General features: G+C 40.6%; 1 protein-coding gene across 1 annotated transcript in view; it reads right to left on the reverse strand.

Moving 5' to 3' along the window:
* Positions 1–1,659: 1,659 nt before the first annotated feature.
* The window catches only part of lingo4b (leucine rich repeat and Ig domain containing 4b), a 13,729-nt gene continuing 3,620 nt past the window's right edge, over positions 1,660–11,768 (reverse strand). Inside the window, exons 2-3 of the mRNA XM_077214610.1 lie at positions 7,753–7,878; positions 1,660–3,579 (exon numbers count right to left, since the gene is read on the reverse strand). Of these exons, the coding sequence (XP_077070725.1) occupies positions 1,753–3,567 (1,815 nt within the window). The 5' untranslated portion in view covers positions 3,568–3,579; positions 7,753–7,878 and the 3' untranslated portion in view covers positions 1,660–1,752. The remainder of the gene's footprint in view (positions 3,580–7,752; positions 7,879–11,768) is intronic.

Below are 11,768 nucleotides of genomic sequence, written 5' to 3' on the forward strand. Positions count from 1 at the left end.
TGTCCAACAAAACGACAGCCTGACTAAAACACCACTGCGAGTTCCCGGTCTCTTCCTGTACTCTCAGACAATAATCCGTCATCAGTGTAATAGAAAATACCTATCACGTATCAATTTGACTTTGTTATTAGACTGAATGAATGACATAAATTCTGTAAAATCAAACATTAATCATATGTAATCAGATGAGAGGCAGCAGGAAACAATTATTTCTCCGTTTAACAAACAAGACAGTGACTGATGCAGAAAATTATGCAGATTCTTTTCTCTTACATCTCATGTCATTTATCCTCCACAATCAGATGAGCTAAAGAAAAACTTCAGCCACTCAATGTTAAAGGTGCTGCATTGATGAAACAGATGGAGCTTACATCTGGACAAGTTTATACTGCATGCACCAGAGTAACAAAGGGATACGATCACAGTATCTAAATTGTTCAGATTTTCAGGACTCAGAAATTAATTTTTACCTAGCAATGTACTTGAATTTTTAATGAGGAGGTTTAAAATGGTACCCTGTGGAGTAAAAATAGTGAGACAAGATGGTTTTCTGAACAGGCAGACTTGCATAGTCTTTAATGATCCAATGCTAAATATTATAACTTACAAATGCATTAGCAAAAACATCAAAATGTGGAAATATAACATATACATTACATAAATTGCAAAGCATCTTAGGTAAATAACCATGTGTGTGTGCAATCATGAAATAGCCATTTGTGCATAGCCATAAGAGCCACTGGCATGGCATAACATCACTTGATGATGTTTATTAAAAAAAAAAGAAGCATAAAAGACATTTCTGAATGACCTTGCAAAGTTTTTGTAATCTTACTGTAACCTATAAATATAACATCTGTAATGTACAATATCACACACAATATATAATACAGCAATCCATTTTAATAACTTATCGTCCATTTAAAATCCTTAACTTTTTAAAAATTATTATTAGTTAAATTCATTTATTTCCTGTTGCAATGTTTTAATTTCTACAGACTACAATATATGTTAATAGGCTGTTACAGTAAGACATATATAGATCTATGGGTTTTTTCAGTCTTTTGCATATACATTTGTGCAACAATATTACAATATCTAAAACTGCAATGTAACTGTTTTCAAATGCATCATCGCATGTTCTGGTTTAATTTGGCAGTGAAATGAATATCTCTGAAGGCTAACTGTGCCTGAGCCCTTACAAAGGAAGAGATTTTATTCATTATACTAAGAGCTGTGAGCCTAAAAAAATTACAAACCAAATCGAGGGCACACCACAATAATATCCAACAGTTGCTTAATTATTTATTAGTCACTATACTATGTGTGTATGTATGTATATATAATTTTTATTTATTAAGTATTTTAATAATTATTAATATGATTAATATTCTATAAAAAATAATTATTACTATCGGACAGTAAGAATTTTGTTGTTGTTTAACTTCAGAATTTGGAATTGCTCAAGCCACAATACTACCTTACTTATCTTAAATGTGATATAATCTAACTTCTCAGCTGAAATATTATTACAAAGAGAAGTTAAACCTATTTACATTAATGTTAATCAGACTTGCAAAATATGAACAAGATTATTATAAAGACAAGTTGCTATACCATGTATCAGGCTTGCAAAATATGTTATCATAAGGCTTTGTACCTTGCTTTGATGGCAAGTTGCAATTTTAAGAGTTACTACAGTTTTAAAGGCTCAACTAATTGTAACCATGACCAATTATTCTCTATTCCAGCTCAAATAAGCTTCATTGTGAATCTCCCAGTGTCCCCACCATCTCCAGCTCCACCCATGGATGATCGTGGCACGAAGTCTATAGTGGCATTGTGTTTTATCTGTCCTTTGCTCTGACTCCAGAAGAACATAAACACAAAACAGATCGCCACAGAGCTGAGGAAAGAGAGAAATCCCATGGTGGTAGCAATGATGAGGGTTTTAGCATCAAAAGGGTAAGGACTTGACACCCGTGTGGAGGAGTTGGTAGAAGGAGGCAATGAAGTTTCCATCCATCCCTCGTCTGAGAAATACGATGCGGTGCGGTTTTGTGGGAGCCCCTCCACTTGCAGACTCACTGAGATGCTGTCGTTCCCCGCTGCATTAGCTGCAGTGCACAAATATGTTCCACTGTCTTGTACTTGGGCATAACGCACTTCTAAACTCCCATTAGCAAGCACTCGTACTCTCCCGACAGAGTTAAGTGCAGTCTGCTGGGCTGACAGCCAGGTAATAGAAGGCGACGGATAGCCCTCGGCTCGGCAGTCAAACCGTATGCTCATGCCTTCCACCACACTCATATCCTGCAGCTGTCGGTTCACAATCTGCGCACGTCTGCACGTAAATATAACCGGAAGATCAGCCTCCGAAAAGTCACGAAATGCCTTCTTGTGCTGATTCTGAGCCGAACAGGTGGGTTGGCGGCCATCGAAATCCAGTCTCCGACGTCGTCGCACTACCCAGAGTAGCCTGCAGTCACAAGCCAACGGGTTTCTGTCTAGCCGCAGTGTCTGCAAGTTCCCTACCGAGTGGAAGACACTTTCTTCCAATGTCGTCAGACGATTTGAGGACACATTGAGCAGACGAAAGTGGACCAGACCCCTGAAGGCAGCAGGCTCAATACGTAACAGACTCCCACCTACCAGGTGCAACTCTTGCAGCCGCAGAAGCTCCCCCAGCAAGTTGCCTTGTATGGAGGTGATGGGGTTGTAGGACAAGTCGAGGTACCGCAGGTAAGCGAGATGGCGCAGTGGAGCGTAAGGTACAGAGCTAAGGTTACAGTTGCTTAAAACTAAAGTGGTAAGGTTGAGACCAACCAGGCTGTTGCTATTTAACGTCTCGAGAGAGGGCCAGTGGAGGATCTGCAATGTGCGCAGCTGGTGCAGTCGGCGAAAGGCATTGTTGGGCAACACGCTTATGGTCAGCTTGCGCAGGCGCAGCTTGGTCAAGCTCTGAAGTTGCGACAGAGCCTCAGTGGGGATGGAGGTCAGATTGCTGCGGTCCACGTTCAGCTCCTTCAGCGTCTGCAGCCCAACAAAAGCCCGTTGTGAGATAAACACCAGGTCGTTTTCTCCTGCATCGAGCTGCTGTAAGTTAGTCATGTCCCGGAATGTGTAATCCAGGAAAACCAGAATCTCATTCTCACTGATGTCCAGATGTTGAAGGTTGGAGAGGCCAGAGAAGACTCCGACCGGGAGGATCTTCAGGCGGTTGTTCTTTATCCTCAAGTATCGCAGGTTCTTCAGCCCCTGAAATGTGTCCACCTCAATCATGGAGATGATGTTCTTACTCAGGTCCAGGTCCTCAAGCTTTGACAGGCCGGAGAACTGACGCCTAGCCAGCGTTTTCAGTTGGTTTCTTGAAAGGTCTAAGCGTTTGGCATTGCTGGTTAACCCCTCAGGCACACCTGTCAGGTGTCTTGAGGAGCAGTTGACCTCCAACGTGTCACGGTAACAAGTGCATTTCTGCGGGCAGGTGAGGTCAGCTGCTGATAGGTTTAGGCACCACAACAGTAGGACTGTCCATGCGCCCCGCTGGCCACACAGGTCCATGAACATCTTACCTCCTTCCTGCAAAAAAGAAAATTACATATAAGTGTGTCCCCAATAAGGAAAAATATTTTTAAAATCATAATGTCACGTTCTTAGAAATGTAATCTTTGTATTCTTGTTGGTTTCATGGGATTTTGATTTTTTCTTTTTAATCACTTTGAAGAAGTTTAGGTAAGGAATACTTGACGGTCACATAAGTAATTAAATTGAAAAAAAAAATTATCATTGATTTAATTTGCTATTTTCAAAAATGTTTTTAAATATATTAATCAAAGTTAAAAACTATCTTCTTAACTGTTAATATGTATTGAATCAGCTTTGTTCAAATATTTTTTTCTAAGAATGAATAGCAAGATTATTACAAACTATACGCAAGGTTTTCTATTCAAGAATTTCATTCTTTTAATTAGGCTTTTTTTTCATTATGACATTATTTTCATCAAGTCAGGTCAAGTGACGTCAAGCTTTATTGTCATTCTTCCGTGTACATGTATACAGCTGAACGAAATTTCGTTTCGTACAGACCGAGGTGCATAACCAATGCAAGAATAAACAACAACAGATCACAACATCCTACAATAGACAATGCAACACAGCCCTCAACCATTCACATGATACACACAATACAATACGTAGCAACAGTAAACAATACACAGTAAACAGTAAAATAATGCAAATCGCCAGTAGACAGAAAAAAAGAAAGAAAAGTGCAATAGACAGTAAGTAGTGCAATTTGACCAGAGCAGAAGCCAATAAAGTGTCGGTGCATGGTTGTGCATTTTAATGCCCATTGTCCATTTAAAGTAACAGTACACAGTCATTTGTGTGTTCTTGAGTCCTTTGTCATTGGGGGGCAGGCGAATTATGGGGATGAAATGTTGGGTGACACCAGTGTATTCAGGGGAATACAACAGCTTGGGGGAAAAAGCTATTACAGAACCTTGCAGTGCGGGTCCTGATGCTGCATAACCTCCTGCATGATGGTAGAGGGACAAACACACTGTGTGAGGGATCCTTTACAATGGCAGAGGCTCTGCGCACACAGCGTGTCCGGACGATGTCTTGGATGGTTGGGAGGGAGACCCCTAGGATCTTTTCAGCTGTCCTCACTATGTGCTGCAGGGACTTGCATTAGAATACTTTGCAATTCCCAAACCACACAGTGATACAGCTGTGGCCTTCTGCAGAAGTCAACAACCATCTCCTTTGTTTTATCTACATTAAGAGATAAGTTATTGTTGTGGCACCAGCTTAACAGTTGTTCCACCGCCTCTCTGTATCCTTCGTTGTTGCCGCTGATGAGGCCCACTAGAGTTGTGTCATCCGTAAACTTGATGATAAGGTTGGATTCAGACTTGGTAGTGCAGTCGTGGGTCAGCAGTGTGAACAGCAGTGGGCTGAGCACGCAGCCTTGGGGGGATCCTGTGCTCAGCGTGATGGCACCTGAAGTTCTGCTGCCAATGCGCACTGACTGTCTCTCTGTCAGGAATTCCAGAATCCAATTGCAGGTTGGGGTACTAAGGCAGGATGATAGTATTGAATGCTGAGTTAAAACGATGAACAGCATTCTGACGTATGCGTCCTTAGTGTCCAGATGTGATGAAGAGGAGTGCAGGGTGTAGGAGATGGCGTCGTCAGTAGAGCGGTTGGGGCGGTAGGCAAATGGCAGGGGGTCCAGTGAGGTGGGGAGGGAGGAGTGAATATGTCTCTTGACCAGTCACTCAAAGCACTTCATCGTAATGGGAGTCAGTGCTACATGGCGGTAGTCATTGAGACATGTCACTGCTGACTTCTTCGGCACAGGAATGATGGTGATCTTTTTGAAGCTTGCAGGGACCACAGCCTGACTCAGGGAGATGTTATAGATATCTGTTAAGGACACCTGCTAGCTGGTCAGCACAGTCCCTGAGCACTCTCCCTGGTACGTTGTCCGGACCAGCAGCTTTGCATGGGTCGACTCTGGATAGTGTCCTCCTCACGTCAGCAGGCTCCAGACTAAGCGCTTGCTCTTCAGGGGTGGGTGTGGACTTGCATGCCTGCATGTTGTTCAGGGCTTCAAACAGTGCGTAGAAGTTATTTAGCATGTCAGGAAGGTGGGCGTCATTGTTGTTGGCCTGTGTTGTAACTTTGTAGTCTGTTAGGGCTTGGATGCCCTGCCACATGCGTCTGCGGTCCTTGACGTCACAGAAGTGGTTGTGTATCTTCTGTGCATACATGCATTTCGCTTTCCTGATGGCCTTGGAGAGCTAAGCCCTTACTGATTTGAGGAGCCCTCCATCTCCTGATCTGAAGGCAGCATCTTTTGCCCTAAGTAGGGCACGGATCTCAGCTGTCAGCCACAGCTTCTGATTGGCGCGTGTGGATACAGTCTTTTCAACAGTGGCACTCTCAATGCACTTCTCAATGTACCCAGTCACACAGTCTGTGTATTCTTTCGAGCATGTTTGCTGGTCTTAGGTGGCTGCTTCCTTAAACACATTCCAGTCTGTGCACTCAAAGTCCAAAGTCCTGTGCCCAGTCCTGCAGGGCTTCAGTGGCTCCTTACGGCCAGACTCTGATGGTCCTTTGTACTGGCCTGGAGCGTTTCAGCAGTGGGAAAAAGCAGTGGGCAGTGGGTACGCTGGGAAAAGCAGTACACAGAGGTGGTCTGAGTATCCTAGGTGGGGGCGGGGGTGGCTTTGTGTGAGTCGCGGATGTTGGTGTATCATAATACCAGCATGATTGAAATCCCCGGCAACAATGAAAAACCCATCGGGGTGAGCCATTTGTTGCTCACTGATGGTGTCGTATAGCTCACGCAGCGCCTCATTAGCATTAGCACTGGGAGGGATATACACCACCACTACATGCACTACACTACACAGCCTAGGTAAATAAAACAGCTGGCTTTTCACCACTAAAAACTCTGTGGTGAGTTTTCACCACTAACTGTGGTGAGCAGTGGGTAGCGACTACAGAGGCATTAACACACCAGCCGTTGTTAATATAAACAAGGAGCCCGCCACCGCGGGTCTTACCGGAGGTCCCAGTTTTCCTGCCCGGACGGAACGATGTTCGCCCCTGTAGCTGGATAGCTGTGTAGGGGACGTTGTTGTGCAGCCACTTTTCCATGAAGATAAGCACACAGCAGTTCCTTGTTTCAGACTGGGTAGTCAGTCGAAGTCTGACGTAGTCCAGTTTATTGTCCAGAGAGCGTACATTAGCCAGTAGCACTGACGGGAGGGCTGGTCGGCTAAGGTTAGCTTTTAGCCTACAGCGGACACCCGACCGATTTCGATCCCTCACCTCCTGGACAGAGTCAGGCGATGCCGTGGTTGGCCTTTGACTGTGTAGTAGTCCCAGCCCACGTAGCTTCTGTTAGTGGTGTCGAAATTGGTGCTCCGTAGCTGCTATTAAGAACCCAAAACCATAAGGGCTTTACGGCTATACTTAGAAAGGGATTCTCTATAATCCCGGTAACATGTATTTCGGTCACTGCAACATACATTAACACAAAAATGAACACCCTTTGTCGGAGCCGTAGAGGCCACTGCGTCCGTGCGCACCGCCATGATGTTCACATATTGTTTTGGTAATGTAATCTGTCGTGGATCATTTAGTCCTTATGTTAATGTGAAGTCGACTCGAAACGTTTTTTGAGGGAATGGAATCCTTTTCTTATTGCCACAAATATTACTCTTTCCCTGCCACTGACGGGTTTTTCCCAGTAATCTATGTTTTCATTGTACAGTAGAGGGTGCTATACACTGCGGCAAACGCGGCACGACGCATGTTCTCTTCACCGACGAGTTATCAAGTTTTATTACCCTGACATATCTGACTTTATCTCTCCCCAACATATCAGTGTTAATTTTAATTCAGAAATTAAAAATATGCTCATTACAGAAGTGAAGTAATTGTATGTATGAGATACATTTGCATAATATTTTTATTTTTTAATTTTTAATAATGTTTTTTTAATAAATTAATAGATATCAACAAAAAAAATGAAAATTAGTGTTTTGTTATTGACCCAAATGCATCTTGATCAATCACAACGGAACAGTATTATTGTAAGTACTACTAAGTATTATTTTGCATCTAAAATGTCATTTTCAAGATCTACGTATAGATGTAAAATTATTATATTAGAAGACAAACGTTGTTGCTTTACCCATAACTCATATTTTTTATTTGTCTAGTTATACTTACCAAGGGACTTTTGTAGTGCCAGTTCTCATAACCAGATATTTTCAGGATGGTATCTATGTCGGGCTCAGTGTTCGTTGGAGATGCATTTAGTCACATATTTAGACGTTATGTCACACTTCCAAAAGCCTAAAGCAGAGAGAAGAGAAAAAACAGCAAAAATGATTGAGACTGATTTATGATGATTTGTGTTAACAATCTCTTTAATCCACTGCTTTTAGACAGACCGACTGATCCAGACACAACTGAAGTTGTAGAACAGCTTTTCACCCATTTGTGATAAAGAACAACAGTGGAACATTCTAGACATGTTTGGGTACAAAACAGCAAAATGTATGCGTGTCATTTAAATGCAAACTCATTAGGTAAATGTAACGATTCGGTGTGGCTTAACACAGAACACAAACGAGAACAAATAACTGGCTGAATATGAAACTAAAGAGAACTATACGTAACCCTGACAGTAAATAAAAATGATGAGACAGGTGACAGCTGCACAGTAACATGCTTATTTTGCTCCAGCCCTCTGCATTTACATCTCTATAGGGTCTGAGGTGTGTGCAGGGCAATATGGTCAATATGGTCCAGCTTAACCTCATGTCACAGGGTGCAGGTGCAGAGACCTAGACACAAATTAGGAATTACCCACTCAGCATGGACAGACGTTGACTCTGCTTCAGTTTAATGGACAGAGCTGAGCCAAACGACATCAGAGCCCAGAGAAAAACACTGGACTGCACAATAATATATGAATTCAACATGCACTGAATTAAGGTAAAACTGCACTGTAAAAAATAAAAAAGGAAACAAAATATCATAGCAATGTGGTTTTTGAGAGAACCTTACAAACCTAGGATGTTTACTGAAAAAGGAAATCAAGGCAACGTGATGGATTGAGATGTCTGAGAATGAGATTTGTTCTTTTAATAAGTGTAATTATCCTCAGTAATTTAGCCTATTTGGATTTGTTTGTTCACTGAACGTTAAATATCTAAATAATTAATTAAAATGCTTAATATATCATAGTTCTACACAGTATTTGTACAAATTTCTGGTACAGTTGCATACAAATGAACTGAATGAAATGGGTACAAACTCCTACCTTGTCGTGACAAAGTCCTACCAGCCTTGCATTACACCTCTCCCACTGCTTGCTTGCTCAATATAGCCTATTCGCATGGGTCTGGGATTCTCTTGTTCTCCTGTTTACACACAAAGCTTCTATTTTGAACCTGTTCCTGCTAAAAACCACTTAAAATGAGGTTGACTTGTTTCCCTGAGTACTCCGGTTTAGTGTCGTCCCCAGTCTCCACACAAAGGCCTTATACTGGCCAACTAAGCTGACTCATAATGCCGTATCTAGCCAAAGGAGGGAGAGAGAATCACTATTGGCTTGGCTGTTTTGATACCATATTGGTTTTCCACACAGCAGAGAGCCTGGCTTACACAAATTAAGGGTGTGAATCCCTCTCTGTCATCTTGTGAAAGACACAGTGCAGCAGGTGTACGAGATCTGAACATGGAGGTGACAACATTTTTGCTCTGTCTTGCTGCTTGCCTATATGGCATTTTCACACTGTCACCTAAGCTCATCTTGATTGCTATTAATAAGAGCAAGAAAACTTAGCATAAGTGATTTTGATCTTATGATTTTAATGCTGAAACATCTCGACAGCTGGCATTGAGATTGCTTTCAATTAAAAATATTTTTTCTTGTTCTGTACAAAATCTCTATATATAGCATTTATGGTTAAAATAAATTGTTTATATTTTATTAATATATATATATATATATAACTTTTTGATTTCATTAACATTATCAAATTAAACTGCCAAATTTGTGGCCCAAACCCAAGATGCCTCATAGTAAAACCATTTTCCTATGCCTTTATTTCTACTGTATTTGTGGTTTAAAATAAATAAAAATGTAAAGTATCCATATTTGAATATATATTATATATATATATAGTGTGTTTATATTTTGCTTTATTCGTACTGTATATTAATATATAAAATACATTAATATACATTTATTTAAAATAGAAATATTTTATATTCTTATTTATTTTAGACCATGCACACAAAATATGTTTATATTTTTTTCATTAACATTGTTAAAATTAAAACTGCCAAATTTGTGGCCTAAACCCAATAAGATGCCTCATAGTAAAACTTTTGCATAATCACATACAGGGCCATCTACATTCCAGCTGGCAATGCTCTTATCTAACAATCAACACTCGGCCAAACATCGAGTGCCCTTGTCGATCTGATGCAATGTCATCACAGTTAGCCAGCCCTCACTGAGCTGAACACACCCAAATAATGTGTTTCTCATTTTAGGCCTGACTTTCATACTTTCACATCAACAATCAAAACTCATCAGGGTCAGACAGGCTTCATTAGGTTACAATAACTGACATGGACGTCTGCCAGATAATATAAAAGGGGGGCAAAAGCTTTCCACTGCTGCTGTAGCTGTTCCCTTGACTCGATTAGTAAACACAACACTTGAAGCCTCTGCAGACAGACTCCAATTTGCACTTCACTGGCTCTAGGCATGCAGAAGGGCTTATACAGTAAGAAACGAAGTATTATTGAGCTTTAACTGTGTATTTTACTGTGAGAGGTCAAGGGAGGGACGCGCAGAGCAAAAGGATGAGGGAATTCAGGCATTTTTAAATGAAAATGAACTTTTAACATTACAGGATATTCACAAAATGTCAGCCAAAACCACAAGATATTTTATTTTTACCCTTTATTTTACCTTAAGACGATGTCTAAAATGTCAGGAACTCTTCAGTGACAATATCCGAGGTCTCCAACCTGCATGTTTAGCATGACCTCTAACCTGAGTGCAGCCAGGGAATGTGGTTCACCTGCCTCTTGGAGGCCGTGCTATTCTCGTCCCAGCCGGGGGGAAACAACCCGGAGCCACTCTCTAATCTCCAATTAGAATTCCTCACATCAACTCTTCACAGCAACAATTGCAACAGTGAGAAAGAGGCTGTTTATGGCCCCTGGCCTTACACCCCCGCCACAGAATAAAGCCATGGGAATGAACGCAAGTATTCAAAGCTTTCAGAAACAGGTGTTGTTTAGCAATGGGATATGATGACAGATCTTCAGGACATGGAGTATTTGTTCCCTTTCGAGCTTGCCCGGGGAATGGAAAAATAAACATTACAGAGAAGGTGAGGTTCACACTTGGATGCACAAACCACAGATGCTTCCTCAAATAGTTTGCATTTCAAGCCCACAGTGAATTTACAAGACGCTTCTGCTCATCCTTCTGTAATCCACCTTTGCTGAAAGCCATAAGGACAGAGTTTGAAAAACATATCCGTTGTGTGTTTGCATGTGTAGCAAAACAAGCATTTATAGTCTCAGCCTCTGTTGAAGTGTGACTGATTTTGTTGCTTTAGTGGTGGTTGTTTGCCAATGTCTTGTTTTTGTGTACAATGGCATTAACACCTTATCAGATTATAGTATCCCTGGGAACAGCAAACCACCATGCACTACTAATTTAATTATTAACTATTGATTCAATTATGGTTAACGACTTCATTTTTTATATAGATAATATGCCTGCTCATTTCCCCTATTTTTACATTTAGATTGCCTTTGCCATCATCTAATGCTCACTTAAAGTTCAACTTTAAAAACGTTTAATAACACTGTTTAAAATTAAAAAGTGAAATGAAATTCTTAAAATATCAGATTTTCATACACTGTACATTATAATATTGTGATGCCTAAATTCACTTGTAGCATTTAAAATGATTGATTTCAGTTCTTACGTTTATTTTTTTATTGAGACAAAAAAGTATTAAATATCAAATTGTGGTTTTAAGTTCGTTTTTTAAAAAAATGTTTTATCTTTTATCAGCCATAACATGAAAATGAATATCTCAGTGCATCCCTTGAAATTATTATTTTGTTAATTTATTTGTTAATTTTTTTTAATTTTGTTAATGTCTTGTAATTGTAATAAAATCATTATTTAGTTTTGCGCCAGA

Source organism: Siphateles boraxobius, unplaced genomic scaffold, assembly GCF_051911475.1.
Source record: "Siphateles boraxobius isolate OS27281-9 unplaced genomic scaffold, OSU_SipBor_1 12, whole genome shotgun sequence".
In the NCBI taxonomy this organism is placed as follows: domain Eukaryota; kingdom Metazoa; phylum Chordata; class Actinopteri; order Cypriniformes; family Leuciscidae; genus Siphateles; species Siphateles boraxobius.